This window comes from Tachyglossus aculeatus, chromosome X4 (genome assembly GCF_015852505.1).
Source record: "Tachyglossus aculeatus isolate mTacAcu1 chromosome X4, mTacAcu1.pri, whole genome shotgun sequence".
NCBI lineage: Eukaryota > Metazoa > Chordata > Mammalia > Monotremata > Tachyglossidae > Tachyglossus > Tachyglossus aculeatus.
Genome location: NC_052098.1, coordinates 20,895,001 through 20,912,827, shown reverse-complemented (window position 1 = coordinate 20,912,827; position 17,827 = coordinate 20,895,001). Strand labels below are relative to the sequence as shown.

The window sequence follows — 17,827 nt, the reverse complement described above, 5'->3', positions numbered from 1 at the left end:
GGCTCATGGTTACAAGCATAAGAGGTGGTGAGGGTCACACGTTGGGTGGGCACTGAGCGGAGATGGAGATCTGAGGAGTGGTAGATATGGTTGTTAATGGTAGGGAGATTAGGACGAGCGTGGCGTGATGCAGGTCAAAGGCCTGAGGAAAAGTGCCGTTGGAGCCTTAGTTTATATTCTATTGCTTCCCCCTACGTGTAATTTATTTTAATGTCAGTATCCCCAGCTAGATTGTAAATTCTTTGAGGGCAAGGATTAGGTCTACTAACTCTATTGTCCTCTCCCAAAAACTCATAACAGTGCTCTGCGCAGAGTATTCTCTCAATGAATACTATTGATTTTTTAAGGCATTTGTTAAGCACTTCCTATGAGTCAGACACCGTTCTAAGCTCTGGGGTAGATAATTAGGTTGGACACAGTCCCTGTCCCACATAGGACTCACAGGATAAGTAGGAGAGAGAACAGGAGAGCTGAGGCACAGAGAAGTGAAGTGACTTGTCCGAGGTCACCCAGCAAAGAGTTGTCAGAGCAGGGATTAGAACCCAGGTCCTCTGACTCCCTAGTTCATGCTCTTTCTATCCGGCCTTGCTGTTTTTCAGTTGATGGATTTATTGATTGGGGTTGAGAGAGGTGTGAGGAATGAGTGGGATTGGGCATGATTTGGTAGGGAGGGAAAGTGCATGGGGGTTATTATCATACCCCATTGCCACGGTGCTTTTGTCCCTGAATTTATCTGTGGTCTACAGTTGTCAAAGACGTTAGGAGCAAAGCCCTACATATCAGGAGGGGCATGGGCCATGACTGCCAGGTATCGCATTACTCCACCTTCTCTGCCTTGGCCCATGATTTGAGTCAACGAGTGAGGCAATTATCTCTTAATGAATTGTAGTGTAGCATAATGATGTCGTGTAAAGCTGAAGGGCAAGGAAGCTCTGCCCCCTGCTCGAGGCAGGCCAAACGTTGGATGCTGGCCCAGACTTCCCCCCACCCTCAAGTTCTATACTGTTCCTTCATGATTGGACGTGCCACTACATGAGCATAGAAGTGGGGACTCAGAAAGCAACATCAAAGCCCCCGACCCCCACGAACACTTGATTAGTCTGGTTAGAATAACATGCCGTTTGTCTAGACTCTAAGTTCCTTGTAAGTAGGGATCATATCTACCCACTCTCTTATATTGCACATAGTAAGCACTCGGTAAATATGATTGATTGATTGATTGATTGATAACATGCCCTTTCTGGGTCAGAACAATGATCCATTTAGCCCAATATTCTGTCTGACAGTAGAAATGGATTCCTTGAAGGGACAGAGATGACTGTCCTTAACATTTATCCCTAAATTTTAGGAGTGTTATGGGATTATCTGAACAACATTCTAATATTCTGTTTGTCCTGGCCACCCCATTCATGATTTTCTAAACATAAAATCATATTCCCTCAGTGACTGCATCTTTCAAAACTCAAGAGTCCTAGTCTTTTCAGTCTATTCTCAAACAGAAATTATTGGACACCCAAGCTATTTCCCCAGGAGATCAAAATTGGGGCTGCTTTATTGTATAACTCCAAACTAGAACCAAACTCACCCTGCCAGGATATAGGTCTATCTAAGGGAGATAAGGAATTAAACAATCCTGCCAGGACTCAGTCAGTAATTCTGTATAAGCCCCCATGACCGTGACCAAACAAGACATGAACAAAGCTGGGATTTAATCAGTACCACAAATTGGAAAGGATAACAGAAAACACTAAAGTTAAGGTTCACAAGGTAATATTTAAAGCCACTGAGATTCAAGATTGGCAAGGCCAAGCTGATAATCTGATAAACAGAAGTCAGGCACCATATGCTTCAGACAGCATATGCTTCAGCAGCATGGCTGCATGGGAGCTTTCTTGAGGAAATGGCTGGAAGTAGAGTTTGGTCTGAGATAAACCCCAAATCAACTAACCCTAATGTCATTTTTACCCCAGGTAAAGTTCAGGGAGAGCAGGATACTACCCACAAAGGGATCTTTTCTAGCTGGGTCTCAGGGGAACAGGCAGGTACATTACACCACTTAAAGAGCAAAAACTAACTGCCACCTCTTAGTGTCTCCCCCAGGAGGGCTTGGTCCCTCCATCAGTGGTGCCGGGGCTTTCCACTATTGGTAGGTGAGCCAGTCTTTTCCCAGAATACCACACTTGCTTATGGGAAGTGTAGGCAAAGCCAGACTCTTTACACCGTGGGATTTGTAGTCCCTAACAATTCTCCTTCCAGACATATTTAGGATTTTTGCATACCCTGCTCAGGCTGTGGCCTTGCTCTACAACAGGAATTGGCTTCACCACCCAGTTATCTTGATTGCCCTTCACTGTATATTTTCTAACTCTATTACTGTTTCTGTGAATTGTGGTAACCAAAACCTCACAAAATATCCTAGCTATTGATGTAGCTTGGCTTTATGTAGTGCCAAACTGTCAGTTGTTTTGGTTTCTATTTCCATCCTGATGATGCCCTACAGTTTATTGATCTTTTTTACCTGCTGTACACATTGAACTGGTGATTCAAAGTATGTCCTTTGGGAGACTGACAAAGTATGATGCCATTATTCATTCATTCATTCATTCAATCGTATTTATTGAGTGCTTACTGTGTGCAGAGCACTGTAGTAAGCACTTGGGAAGTACAAGTTGGCAAAATATAGACGGTCCCTACCCAACAGTGGGCTCACAGTCTAGAAGAGTACAGAACAATCTGGGAACAATTGTAGTTTCCACTCTCATTTGTGGCTGTGCAACCCGAACACTGACACCACATCTGATTTCTAAAGCAATTCCACTGCTGCCACCTGGTGCAGTCCTTCACATCAGATGCAAGAAAGGATTGCAAATGTCGAGGGCCAGGAATGCATTCAAACCACTAGCCTCATAGCATAACACTTTTGCTGTATAAGACAGGAGACGATGGGCAAGATCATCATCTGATTGAGCAGTGGTGAGCTGAGTGGACAACCTAAACAAGATGGGTGGAAGAAATGTCTTAGAGACACAAGGAACCAGGACTTTAGACGATAAGGCACATCAGTAACAGTTGGAAGACCGTAGGAGAAAGCAGACCAGTCTTGCATGAAGCAATCAGAAATGGGGTGAATATCTGGAGCAGAGACTGATTTTAGCAACGAAGCCAGTCAGTCAGTCAATTGTATTTATCAAATGCTTACCATGTTCAGAGCACTGTACTAAGCTCTTGGGAGAGTACAGTATTGCAATCAACAGACATGTTCCCTGCCCAAAACGAGCTGACAGTCTAGAGGGGGAGACAGCCATTGATATAAATAAATAAATTACAGATATGTACTTATGTGCTGTGGGTCTGGAAAGGGAGATAAATAAAGGGAGAAAGTCAGGGTGACACAGAAGGGAGTGGGAGAAAAGGAAAGGAGGGCTTAGTCGGGGAATGCCTCTTGGAAGAGACATGCATTTAATAAAGCTTTGAAGAGTGGGAGAGTAATTGTCTGTCGGATATGAGGAAGGAGGGCATTCCAGGTCAGAGGCCAGATGGGGGCAAGAGGTTGGCAGCAAAATAGACGAGCTCAAGGTGTAGTGAGAAGGTTAGCATTAGAGCAGCAAAGTATGTGGGCTAGGTTGTAGTAGGAGAGTAGTGAGGTGAGATAGGAGGGAGCAAGGTGATTGAATGCTTTAAAGCCAAGGGTGAGGAGTTTTTGTTTGATGCAGAGGTGGATGGACAACCCCTGGTGTTTCTTGAGGAGTGGGGAAACATGGCTTGAACGTTTTTTTAGAAAAAGGATCCATGTAGCAGAGTGAAAAATGGACTGGAATGGGGAGAGACAGGAGGCTGGGAGGTCAGCAAGGACGCAGCAGATACAGTAATCAAGGTGGGATTGGGTAAATGTTTGGATTAACAAGGTATTTTGGATGGAGAGGAAAGGGCAGATTTTAGTGATATTGTGAAGGTTGAACTGACTGAGGGACTTAGTGATGGATTGAATATGTTGGTTGAGTGAGAGAGAGGAGTAAAGGATAATGCCAAGGTTACGGGCTTGTGAGAAAGGAAGTGAGAAGGAAAGATAGTGATGCCGTCTCCAGAGATGGGAACGTCAAGGGGAAGACAGGGTTGGTATGGAAAAAAACTAGAGGAAGAAATGAAAATGCTGTCAGTCTGTACAAGCACATATTGTGGAAGGGGCTGTTGGCCACATCTTGGTCGGGTCCGACATAATCACCCACACTGATAAAAATCCCACCTTCTGTAACGTCATCTTGAAACTGAAAGTACAGCTGTGCATGTAGTGGAAAGAATTTTCTCTATTTGACATCTTACTACTTCACCCCCAAATTCTCATTAATTGGCTATGAAGCATTCAAATCTTTGTAAAAGTTGGATAACGGCAGTACAATTCTGTGGTTCTTTAAATTCTGCTGAAGTTTCCTCTTTAGTTCTAATAGGTTCAACATGTGAATATAATCCTACCCACAATTTAGGATTTTTTTTTTAATTTTACCTTAGAGAAAACCTTTGAGGACCCTTTGTGCTGAAACAATAAGTGTTGCTAATCATTTCTCAAGAAAGAAAAAAATCCAAAATAGCATATTCAATTACTAGAGTTCAGTGAGAAAGAAATGCAACTGTACGTTGGCAGAGGGGAAAATTGTCTTCACAATGACTGAAATGAGTGCTTAATGAAAAGAAAGGAAATGTTACTGCATCAAGAAATCTCATCTGTTTGATGCTGAAAGATGGATGGTTAGAATTTACAATGTAGTTAATATTTGATAAATCTGTGAAACAAAAGTATCGCTCTTAAATTGCCACTATAAATTTCTGTAGGAAGACCATTAGATCCAGGAAGTTTTGACTGTGGTGGTAACTTCCTCCGAAGTTTCTATGAAAGCTAAACCTTGACATTTTGATAGATTCGTTATGTGTCATAAAGTCTCATTCTCAGTGGTGGGAGACTGGAAAGGAAAATTATCGAAATGTTGATGCATTCAAAGAATTCCTACATTGTCATAATTGACATTACCACCATCTTTCCTGTCCCCAAAATCTTCAACTTTGTTGTCATCTTTGATTTTTCATTCAATCATTAGTCCGTGAGCCAACCATATTTACTGAGCACTTACTGTGTGCAGAACACTGTACTAAGCGGTTGGTAGAGTACAATATGACAGAGGCGGTAGACATGTTCCCTGCCCACAATGTGCTTACACTCTAGAAGGGGAGACAGACATTAATACGAATCAGTATCATTTTTGCTATCTTTTATAAATCTGTTTATAAATTCTGCTGATTTTTCCATCACAGTATTTCACAGATCCATCTCCTTCTACATCCAAACAGCCACCACCCTGGTACAGGGTCTTGTCATCTCCTAACCAGATTTCTGCATCAGCTTCCTCACTGGTATCCCTGGCTTCGACCTTTCCCCACTTCAGTCTCTTCTCCACCTTTAACTCAAGATCAACTTCATAAAATGTTATTCCTTATACTTCTGTCCACTCTTCAAGAACTTCCAAAGGTTATCAAGTAGAAACCCCTGACCACGTGGGCTTTCAGGCTCTCTATATATTTGTTCTTTTCACCCACTACTTCCCAGCTTGCTCTCTTTACTACTCTCAAGCTAACCTTCTCACTGTGCCTTGCTCTCTCCTCTCCCTAATCCAACATCTTACTTTCCCTCCGCTTGGAACTCCCAATTTTTGAGTCACTCCCATCAAACCAATCTTGGTGGTATTGCCTTGTATTAGCCCAACTGATATGCTGGTAAGTAGATTTTTTTTTTTTTTGAGCTGGACCCTAACCTTGCTCATCCAGATCTCTGACAAGTGCTGAGTTTCCAGTTAGGGCTAAAAATACCCAAAGCATCCGATTTCTGGCTTGTTAGCTCCTGGAAGCCTAGCCTCCCAACCCCTTGTTTACCACTGAGACAATAGTTGACACAACACTTTTTTTAACGTGGGAGTTTCAAGAATGCAACTATCACATTGTAGCATGAATGACTGTAATCAATTTACTGAAAAACAGCATCTGGATAAAGAAGGCTCAAAGTTTAGCTTTTGGAGAAGGAAGCCAAATTCAGTGAGCTCTGAGAAAATATCACAACAGCCCTAGTGGTATTAGTATTTATTGAGTGCCCACTTAACACAATGCACTGGTGCAAGGAAACCTAACCGCCAATGGCACAAAAATAAACAAACATTTACAATTAATACCCTATGCAACAACATAGCCTAGTGGAAAGAGCTTGGGCCTGGAAGTAAGAGGACCTGCGTTCTAATCCTCGCTCTGCCAATTCCTTTCTGTGTAACCTTGGACAAATCACTTAACTTTTCGGCGTCTCAGTTCTCTCAGTGGTACAATGGAATGAAATGTCCGTTCTTCCTCCTGCTTAGTCTATGAGCCCCATGCGGTACTCTGTCTAACCTGATTAACTTGTAACTACCCCAGTGCTTTGAACAATGCTTGGCTTATAGGGAGCACTTAACAAATACCGTGATAGTAATAATATGCAGTGCTAATTAACTGCGATAGTGTTTTGGATATAGAAGACCAATGCAACAGCTTGAAGACATTTCTGCACAGAGCCAATATCGCATGGTGGTCAATTCCCAAGAATGCTACCCAAATCACATACTAAAGTGTTGTATTCTAGCAGGAATTACTATTCATTAAAAGCATGAGTTTGGGCTAATTAAATGAAAAGCACCATTCATCACCTTGAATGACTGCAGCAATCCATATTTATATTTATTGAGCACTTACCATGTACAGAGCACTTGGGAGAGCACAATGCAGTAGAGTTAGTAGAATCATTCCCTGCCCAAAGGGGTCATACAGTCCAGAGGTGTAGGCTGACATTTACAATAAATTACAGGTGTATACATCAGTGCTATGGGGCTGAGGGTGGGGTGAAGAGAAGGAGCATGGCGTAGTTGAGTCAGAAGGTCATGGGTTCAAATCCTGGCTCCGCGACTTGTCAGCTGTGTGACCTTGGGCAAGTCATTTAAATTCTCTGGACCTCGGTTACCTCATCTGGAAAAAGGAGATTAAAACTGTGAGCCCCATGTGGGAACCTGACTACCTTATATCTACCCCAGCACTTAGAGTAGTGCTTGGCACATGGTAAACACTTAACAAATACCGTAATTATTATTATTATTATGTACAGATCTGAGTGCATAGGCTACACAGAAGGGAGAGGGAGTAGGAGAAATGAGGGCCTAGTAGAGGAGGCCTCTTGAAGGAGGTGTGACTGTAATAAGGCTTTGAAGGGAAGCGAGTGGTGATTTGTCATTCATGACAGGAGAGGGACGACATGGACAAGGGGTCACTAGCAAGATACATGAGACTGAGGTTCGGTGAGTAAGTTGCTGTTAAGAGAGTGATTTACGCAGACTGGGTTGTAGTAGGAAATCATCGAGCTGATTGTTTTAGAGCCGATGGTAAGGAGTTTCGGTTTGATGCTGTGGTTGATGGGAAACCACTGGAGATTCTTGAGGAGTGGCGAGATGGGGACTGACTGTCTTCTTTTAGAAAAATGATCTGGATAGCAGAGTGAAGTATGGACTGGAGAGGGGAGAGACAGGAGACTGGAAGGTCAGCAAAGAAGCTGATACAACAGTCAAGGTAGGATATAAGTACTTGTATCAGCATAGTAGTAGTTTGGATGGAGAGGAAAGGGCGAAATTTAGCAATGACTTGAAGATAGAACCTACAGGATTTGACAGATTGAATGTGTGGTTTGAATGTGAGAGGTGAGTCGAGGATAACGAATTGTACTTTCCAAGCGCTTAGTACAGTGCTCTTTACACAGTAAGCGCTCAATAAATACGACTGAATGAATCAATGAATGAATGAATCAATGATAACACCAAGGTTACTGGCTTGTGAGTCAGGGATGCTAGTGGTCATCTCTACACTGTAAGCTTGTTGTGGGCAGGGAATGTGTCTGTTTATTGTTGTATTTCATTCTTCCAAGTGCTTAGTACAGTGCTCTGCACATAGTAAGGGATCAATAAAAATGAATTAATGAATGGTGTTGTCTATAGTGATAGAAAAAATAGAGCGAGGACAGGATTTGAGTTGGAAGATCTTTCATACATTCTCCAGACGCTCATACAAGACAGTTATATAAGTAAATGCAGTTATCTGGGCCTGGGCGCATTCATGCTACTTTTCTTTTATTTCAGAAACAAAAGATGTTGTTCGTAATTATGAGCTCATATTTGGCACAAATATTGGGTGCAAGCAGAACATTCCTATTTATCCTGATGACCCTTTTTCATTGTTTTGTCATTGTTTCCCAGTTGCACTTGTCATTGTTTCCCATTGCACTTTCCCATGGGCTTAGCGCAGTGCTCTGCATACAGTAAGCCCTCAATAAATACCATTAATTGATTGATTAATCGAGGTCGGGAATACTATGCAAAGCAGTTTTAGTTGATAGATGAAGGTTGGAAGTGTTAACATCAGAGATAAAAAGGCATACGTATATGCCTATCCTAAAAAATATGGGTGTAATTTTAGCACAGATGAGTGGGCTAATTCAGAAAGAGAATCATTTAAAGATAATCTGAAAGAGTTTGGGGCTCAGGGAAAACTGGATTGATTCGCAAAAGTATTTTGCAGAGAGATGGGTTTGGTTTTGCTTCACTGTCCCATCCTACAATCTGAACTTTGACATTTAGGCTGTTTCCTCAGCCCCAGGTTTGGTTTGTTCCTGCTTTGGGCTACATACATTGTCAGTTTGGACAAGTGTTCCCGGACAAACAGAATATAACAGATCTAGAAATTGTGGCTGAAGATTTGGTGTGGTGGTAGTTGTAAAACACTAATAAGATTTCTTATAGTTGGACAGTAGGAGACAATTCAATGGAACACATTACATGAAAACTATCATCTTCCATAGATAAGTAAAACAACCACAGCACCCAACAGTGTAAAACAATGTTAGGATATTTTCCCTGTAAATTCACATAATAAACAGCCTTCACAGTTCCCCTGTTTTGTTGTTGTTGTCGATTATTCTGTTTTGTTTTCGTTTCTGTGGAATCCTATGTTGCTGAAAATTTAACAGAAGTTTTATAATAATGGGAAGTTAACTCTGGAAAATGCTGACATGCTTTTTTTCCCCTCACACTCTCCTGTAATAGAATTTAAGCCTGATATCAGCTTATACCATTAAGGCACCGAACAGATTCAAGGAATGTGCTATATATCCAGGTAGCTGCCATTCCAAACCAAATATGTATTGCGTATCCGATTCACTAAGCACAAGTACGTAGTAATCTGCCCTTAATGGCCTCTCCAAATGACAGAAGCAAATGGCTTTGTGAAGGTCAAGTCTGATTTAAATTGTTGATGAATTAGTAGCTAATTCAGCATGATTGAATATTAATATGGAACAGGGGTAAGATATGCAGCTTAAGGCTTAATGAGGACATTAATGAATAGGACAAAATGTTTTTCTTTCCACCTCATGTTAGTTGTTTCAATCTACTAACGTATTGATCATTTCCTAATTTTCGATAGCTGCTTTTCTTCTGCAAAAAAGTTTCGGGGCCTCACATACAGCTGTTTATGAATTTGATTCCCAGTCCTCCAGAAAGCCTGTTGATGATCTGTCAAGTATGATGCTGTCAAACGGCAAAGACAGTTTTGTAGAAACCACTAATAAATTTGGAGGGGAAAAAAGCAATTAACATCTTATAAACTACCCCCACTGAGATAAGCATTCCAATTAGAAATTTCATTATTTCTCCAGTCCATTTTATGTTGAATACTGGGTTTTATTGCCAGATACCTGACAGCCAAATTGGAAACAAGCCACAACTGTCAAAGTATAACAGCTCTGGCTATTTGAATCTGTTACATTGTGATGTTTCTCATGAAAATTTAATGAGGAGATTGCATTCAAAGAGGTTCTGTGCATAAGGGGGATGGATGGAATTTAATTACCCTTATTAAAAATAAGAAAGGAAAGCTCTTTACATACTCTATCCTATTAGTATGCAAGATAGATTATCTTTGTTGTGCACTTGTGTATATGAAAAAAAGGGGGTTCTGGAGTGTTCTTATGAGCCAAGAAGGAAAGGAAAGGTCATGCACATACATTATAGTGCTTTCCCTGAATGGCACAAGTTAAACCTTGTCAGTTATTCCTAAGATAAAGGCTTCTCATTTTTCAATTGTTATTAAGTCTGGATTTGCTTAGTAAGAGCCTATTGCAAGTAGCCTGACAGTTGGAGCCTTTGACACTTTTCACTGATTGATGGTGGATATTGGCTTTCTGCTGGGGAAATGCAAGCACCGAGGAGAAATAGTGACTACAGTAGCAATAATTATACACATTTATGCTAGCACTGATTAAGGACGCAGCAGGGAGATACTAGGCAATGAGGAAATCAGAAACCAGTCAGGGATTCCGGGATGGTGTCCTCTTGTAAGTTTTTCAAAAACAGACAAATAAACAAAAAAGATGTATGAATTTTCCAAAAGGGACCTGAAATGATTGCACAGTGTCTAAGCCAAGAAGATAAAGAGTGGATGATATGGGGTCATGACAAGCACATTATTTTTATCCTTTGAAGCATTAGGTATCAATAGCAGCGATGGGGAAAAAAAAGGGTAATGACCCTTTTTTGCGGTTCTTTTTCAAATGATATTAGCGCCGCTATTTAGATGTAAAAAGTAATCAAATATTTATAACTGTGAAGCACAGCCCGATGAAATTCAAATGGTTATTGTAATTATTACAACCTCCATTCCCAGCTACTCCTTATAAGAACATAAGCAATGCCAAATTCAGCCAGACCAGTGGTCCTTCTGACATTGACTTCTACCTCCAACAATCATCATCATCATCATCATCATCAATCGTATTTATTGAGAGCTTACTATGTGCAGAGCACTGTACTAAGTGCTTGGGAAGTACAAATTGGCAACATATAGAGACAGTCCCTACCCAACAGTGGGCTCACAGTCTAAAAGGGGGAGACAGAGAACAAAACCAAACATACTAACAAAATAAAATAAATAGAAAAGATGTGTACAAGTAAAATAAATAAATGGCACCCAAGGCTGTTTGGAGTTGCTCTTCTTAGCATCTAACCACATGGTTTGGAATTTACCTTCTAAAACCTCTAGCTCTTCCTTCTGTTAAGCAAGTGTGGAGCTTTTGTCCAGGAGATTACCCAAACCAATCTGAAGCTACTGATATGTTGTCATGCACCATTATCTGTAGTAACACATTCTATATGCTTTTCACCTGTCAGTTAATCAATCAGTGGTATTTATTGAGTACATACTATATAGAGAGCACTGCACTAAGCACTAGGGAGAGTACAATATAAACAGAGTTGGTAGACACATTCTCTGTCCACAATGAGCTTACGGCCTAGAGGAGGAGACAGATGACATTAAAATACATTGCAGAAAGGGGAATATCTGTATTCTTTTTTCTGTTTATAAAAGGATATGTACACGTGTTTTGTGGGGTGAATATTAAATGCAGACCCAACTGCCGAGGTAATGCAGAAGAGAAGGGTGATAGGAGAAAATGAGAATTCAGTCAGGGAAGGCCTCTTGGAGGTGATGTGATTCAGGAGGGCTTTAAAGGTAGGGAGAGCTATGGCCCTCAGATATTGGAGAGGATGGGGGCAAGGGATCAGCGACAAGATAGATGAGATTGAGGTAGAGTGAGTAGACTGGTGTTAGAGGAGTGATGTACGTGGGCTGGGCTATAGTAGGAAGTCAGCGAAGTTACAGGTAGGAAGGGAGAGAGGAGTATCTGTTGGATGTGCCGATGGATAGGCGCCCATTGTAGGTTTCTGAGGAATGGTGAAACCTGCATTGAATGGTTTATTCAAATAATTATCTGGGCAACAAAATATGGACTGCACTTACACACGTATCCATAATTTATTTTACTGTCTGTCTTCCCCTCTAGACTCCAAGCTCCATGTGGGCAGGTAGCATGTCTACCAAGTCTTTTGTATTGTACTCTCCAAGTGCTCAGGACACTGCTCAACATACAGCAAGAGCTCAATAAATATGATTGATTAGAGCCGGGAGAGGTCAGGGAGGTTAGCGAGGAGGCTTACGTAGTCATCAAAGCAGAATAGGATAAGGGCTTGGATCAGCGTGATAGCAGTTTGGCTGGAGAGGAAAAGGTGGATTTTAGCAATGTTGTTAAGGTTGAACTGACAGGATTGGGTGAATGTGTGAATTCATTCATTCAATCATATTTATTGAGCGCTTACTGTGTGCAGAGCACTGTACTAAGCGCTTGGGAAGTACAAGTCGGCAACACATAGAGACGGTCCCTACACAACAATGGGTTCACAGTCTGGAAGGGGGAGACGGACAACGAAACGAAACATGTAGACAGGTGTCAAAATCGTCAGAACAAATAGAATTAAAGCTATATGCACATCATTAACAAAATAAATACAATAGTAAATATGTACAAGGAAAATAGAGTAATAAATCTGTACAAATATATACAAGTGCTGTGGGGAGGGGAAGGAGGTAGGGTGGGGGCGATGCAGAGGAAGAGAGGAAAAAGGGGGCTCAGTCTGGGAGGGCCTCCTGGAGAAAGTGAGCTCTCAGTAGGGTTTTGAAGGGAGGAAGAGACCTAGCTTGGCAGATGTGCGAAGGGAGGGCATTCCAGGCCAGGGGGAGGACGTGGGCCGGGGGTCGACGGTGGGACAGGCGAGAACAAGGCACAGTGAGGAGGTTAGCGGCAGAGGAGCGGAGGGTGCGGGCTGGGCTGGAGAAGGAGAGAAGGGAGGTGAAGCAGGAGGGGGTGAGGTGATGGACAGCCTTGAAGCCGAGATTGAGAAGTTTTTGACTGATTCGTAGGTTGACAGGCAGCCACTGGATATTTTCGAGGAGGGGAATGACATGCCCAGAGCGTTTCTTCACATAGATAATCTGGGCAGCAGCGTGAAGTGTAGACTGAAGTGGGGAGAGACAGGAGGATGTGAAATCAGAGAGGAGGCCGATGCGGTAATCCAGTCGGGATAGGTTGAGAGATTGAACCAGCAAGGTAGCAGTTTGGATGGAGAGGAAAGGGCAGATCTTGGTGATGTTGTGGAGGTGAGACCGGCAGGTTTTGGTGACAGATTGGGTGTGTGGGGTGAACGAGAGAGCGGAGTCGAGTCTGACACCAAGGTTGCGGGCTTGTGAGACGGGAAGGATGGTAGTGCCGTCTACAGTGATGGGAATTGAATGAAAGAGATGAATAGAGGATGATACCCAGGTTCCGGGGCTTTTGATAAAGGCAGGAGAATGGTGTTGTCTACAGTGATGGAGAGTTCTGCTTAGGGCATGTTAGGTTTGAGGTGTTGGCAGGACTCCCAGATAGGGATGTCCTTAAGTAAGGACGAAGCACTATGTGGAAAGCGTCTGCCCTGTCCCACTGCGGATTTCAGTGTATTTCTGTAAATCGTTAATGCCTTTAAAAACACTGGTTATGACTGCCATTAACTACTTGTTTCACATTCATGTCCTTCAGACTTGTGATTCATTTTCATTCATTCAATCGTATTTCTTGAGCACTTACTGTGTGCAGAGCACTGTACTAAGTGCTTGGAAAGTACAATTTGGCAACAGAGAGAGACAATCCCTACCCAACAACAGGCTCACCATCTAGAAGGGGGAGACAGACAACAAAACAAAACAACTCTTACATGTGGACTTAGAGTGCATGCTTGCGTGCATGCGCACACACACACAGCATTTTTCACAAACTCATATTTAGAGACAGCCTCTATAAATCTTCCCTATGCATACCTGCATTCCATTACAGACAGTGAGATCTGTCTTTGAAAAGATTGTCAGCTTGACCGGTGGTGCAAAATTCTTTTCAATAATTCACTAATAAAGTGAGCAAAGGTATTTGTAAAATTCGCAGATGATATCATCGTGCTTTGTAATTTCATTGACTGTAGAAGTGCCATAGGTCTGTGTCCAGTTGGAATTTGGGTGGAGGCCTTGATAGGAAATCTGACAAAGCACAAGATAATGCTAAGGATTCACTTAGTAGCACCTGTGTTTTGAGCTGGCTGCAAAATCATTCACCACATACTCTTTAAAGACCCTTGTTCCAAGAGAGGTTTGATTACTTGTAATCAATTTGAAGTCCCAGGTGTCAGGCCTGTATCCGGACCAATTTCGAATCTGGAAAATTACAGCCTGCCCACCTACGTATGTTCCTCCCCTGGTTTCCTTAGACAGTGGTGTGCCTTTTCCATTTCTAGCCAAGTTGCTGGATGGTTGACTCACATTGCATATGAATTGGGGACTTATTTGGATATGGTCCCAAGCTGTTAGATAAAGATCTGCTGAGCAGAGTCTGTGATGCCAGATAGTATATGGGACAAAAATCTAGATTAAAAAAAAATACCAGTAACATATTACTCCACTTTAGTACTGGAGAACTTTGTACTTTGTATTTTGTTCTGACGATTTGACACCTGTCCACATGTTTTGTTGTCTGTCTCCCCCTTCTAGACTGTGAGCCCGCTGTTGGGTAGAGATCGTCTCTATATGTTGCCAACTTGTACTTCCCAAGCGCTTAGTACGGTGCTCTCCACACAGTGAGCGCTCAATAAATACGATTGTATGAATGAATGAGAAGAGTGTAGAACATCATTTCATATAGGCTCCGCCAATTGCCAGCTGTGTGACTTTGGGCAAGTCACTTCACTTCTCTGGGCCTCAGTTTCCTCATCTGCAAAATGGGGATTAAGACTGTGAGCCCCACGTGGGACAACCTGATCACCTTGTAGCCTCCCCGGCGCTTAGAACAGTGCACTGCACATAGTAAGCGTTTAATAGATGCTATCATTATTATTATTATTATATAGGCACTTAGCAGATTTACAACCGTGTTTTGGAAATCCTACAGAGAAAAATAGCGTCGCTATCCCAGTCTGCTCAGGTTTTCTTTTATTCAGAATACTTCCCAATCCGCCTGTGTTTAACTTTTATTCATCTCGGTTCGCTGAAAGAGACATGTTCAAGAGAAGCACAACACTCGTTATGAAGCCAGAATGCTGAAAACCTCCCTTTTTGGCCCGTCATTCTTGGATCCTCACCTGGTCTAGTGATACATGTTCTCCTTCTGTGTTTCAGAGGATCAAATTCCGCGGGGCTTTCCCACCATCGACATGGGCCCCCAGTTAAAAGTGGTAGAGCGCACGCGCACTGCCACCATGCTTTGTGCAGCCAGCGGTAACCCAGACCCAGAAATAACCTGGTTCAAAGATTTCTTACCCGTTGACACAAGTAACAATAACGGACGCATCAAGCAGTTACGATCAGGTAGGTCTTGTTACTGTTTCTACTAACGCTTAGATTTGTATTTTCTTCTCTTTTTCTCTCTCACTATTTTTTATTTTTCTTTTTAGGTAATGATTTTTCTTCCTCTTCTCTTCTCTGTGTTATTTAATGTGTTGTCCATGTCTGTGATGTTGTCATAGCCTGTTCCAGAGTCTGTCTCTCCTCTCTCTGTGTTTTGCAGCTTCTGTTTACTCCACATTGCTCACTGCTGTGACTGTATTTTTGATAATTTTTTTCTTTACTGCTTTTCTGCAGTATTTGACAGATCCATTTTCTCCTCTTTCTTTCTTTCCTTTTTTTTTTAAACAAATTTATTTCAACATTGGACTTCATTCAGAACTTGCAAGGAGTACCAATGGTTATATCCATCAAACCAAATCTTTCATATTCGACACTAAAAACGATTCAATAAAAGTGTGTTTTGTGCTGTCTCTTCCACATTCGAACCCACCAAAGATTAGCAAGTCTGGACACATCTTCTTTCCTTTCACTAATACATGCAACACAGAACGTTTTCCCTTTGCGAAACCAGATGTATTAAAAAAAAAAAAAAAGAGAAGAAAGTCCTCGGTAACCTATGAAAGAAGAGGCTTTTGCTGAAACAGCATTTTCCAACACATTAGCCACAGTAGTGTGCGCCCACACAAAAGGTTGCTAAATCTTACAGTGTCTGGATCTACAGAAGCCTGCTTTTGGTGTAGACTCCAGCTTTTGATGTCTTTTCCTCTTTGCCCGTTGCCCATTCCCCTTCCCTGATAGTCCTTCTTCAACCCCAGTTTATCCTTTTGTTCTTTTCAGATTTAGAACCGTGAAAAAAATCTAAATTTGTCAATAGAGCCGGTCCCCCAAATAGTCCTGGGGGTGTGATAACCTTTTATCTTGGCATTGGTAGTGATATTGCTATAGAATCTAAGTTGAGTTGTTTAACCACCTGTCTTCCCAGAATTCTCGGCTTTTGACCTGTCCTGTGATGTTAAACCGTCTTGTTAAACTGCCTCCTTGCTTGTTGTCAGCAGAACTGTGTAAATTAACCTTCTGTTAATGTAAATTAAGAATTAATTTTTCACATGTGACATAGATTATTTAGTATATAAAGCTTTAACTCTGAAAACTTTGTGCCAAATTATAAGGAATATAATAATATTTTTATGCTGTCTCTCTTCTCTCCGTATTAAATCTCCAGAATCTATTGGTAAGTGCTTAGTTCTGAAGCGCACTTCACCCCCACTAATTTCCATATTCAGAATATTCTTATTATTCTTCTTATTATTAAAATGCATGGCATGCATTTTACTAACAGACAGAGTAGTCACCAGCTCTCCGTAGTGGCGCGCACACCCACACACCTCCGCAGCATTGTTGTTGTAGAAACACCCGTTTAGAAGAAACATGACACTAGTGTCACACTGACATAGCAGTAAGTGGCATAATCCCATCTAAAATAGTATTTGTTTCCAGATAGCCTCCAGTAGATCCTATCCAGTATATATATATGTATATATATACATATGTACAGTACTATATATACTTAAATAGCCTATCCAATAGTTTCCTAAACATTGTATTAAATACATTATTGTAAAGTACTTTTTAAGGATGTGAGGCATACTATATATTTCTAACCCTATATAATCAAACACCAAAGAGCTCAGTTGTTATTCTGAGAAACGTGATGATGCCACCAGTTGTGGCCTTCACACTCTGTGGTACAATACGACTTGATTTTGTAACCTATTACTACTACTATCTAATATATTCCTGTTTTACCAGTAGAGTAATTCAAGTTTCTTTTAAGACCTTATTTAATTCTGTAAATCTAATTTGATTCTTCTTCCAAAGCCCTAGCCTCTTTCTTCTCGTACTAATGCTTCTTCTTTCTAATCTTATTTGCATTCATATTATCCACCCAGGTGGTACACCAATAAGAGGTAAGAGTGCTGAACTAACGTTCACAGAATGATCTTACTCATTCTTTCTGTCCTCTCATCCCTCTCATCTTTGTCCTGTTGAAAACCCCCCCACCAAACTGTCCATCATCTTTATTTCTTCCTTCGTCCTGTTTGGTTATGATCAGTGACTCTCATGTTGTGACCTTGATTTTTCTTTCCTCCTTTCCCCTTTGTTTTGTTCATTTTTTAAAAAAGATAATTTAATTTGTGATATGCTTCAAAGAAAGCATATCCAGGTCTTTTGGCCATAGCCCAGTCACAGCGTACCATCTGTCCCTCTTTTTTTCTTTTTCTTCTTCTTTTTTCTTTTTTTTTCTCTTTTTTTTTTGTCCAACTGGAGAAAAAAAAAAAGATCATTTTTTCTTCCTTAGCTGTTCTTGTTCTGGACCAAAGCCAAGATGGTCTGGAGAACAGTGGCAGACATGCAGAAGACAACCCGGAATATCTTCTTTTTGTCTTTATCTTTCAAAAGGGTTTTTGTTTTTGTTCTTCAATTCTTTTTTCTTTGCAACGTCAAGTCAAAAATGACTCCC

The 17,827-nt window shown here is 41.4% G+C and overlaps 1 protein-coding gene across 42 annotated transcripts in view; it reads left to right on the top strand.

The window, feature by feature from the left end:
• PTPRD (protein tyrosine phosphatase receptor type D) overlaps positions 1-17,827 on the top strand; it is a 1,852,740-nt gene that overhangs the window by 1,645,747 nt on the left and 189,166 nt on the right. For 21 of the 42 annotated variants that reach the window (XM_038769706.1, XM_038769707.1, XM_038769728.1 and 18 more), the window contains 3 exons: positions 15,139-15,327; positions 16,529-16,537; positions 17,256-17,273. In XM_038769706.1, the coding sequence (XP_038625634.1) occupies positions 15,139-15,327; positions 16,529-16,537; positions 17,256-17,273 (216 nt within the window). The remainder of the gene's footprint in view (positions 1-15,138; positions 15,328-16,528; positions 16,538-17,255; positions 17,274-17,827) is intronic. The other 21 variants (XM_038769750.1, XM_038769737.1, XM_038769736.1 and 18 more) reach the window with 3 other exon arrangements.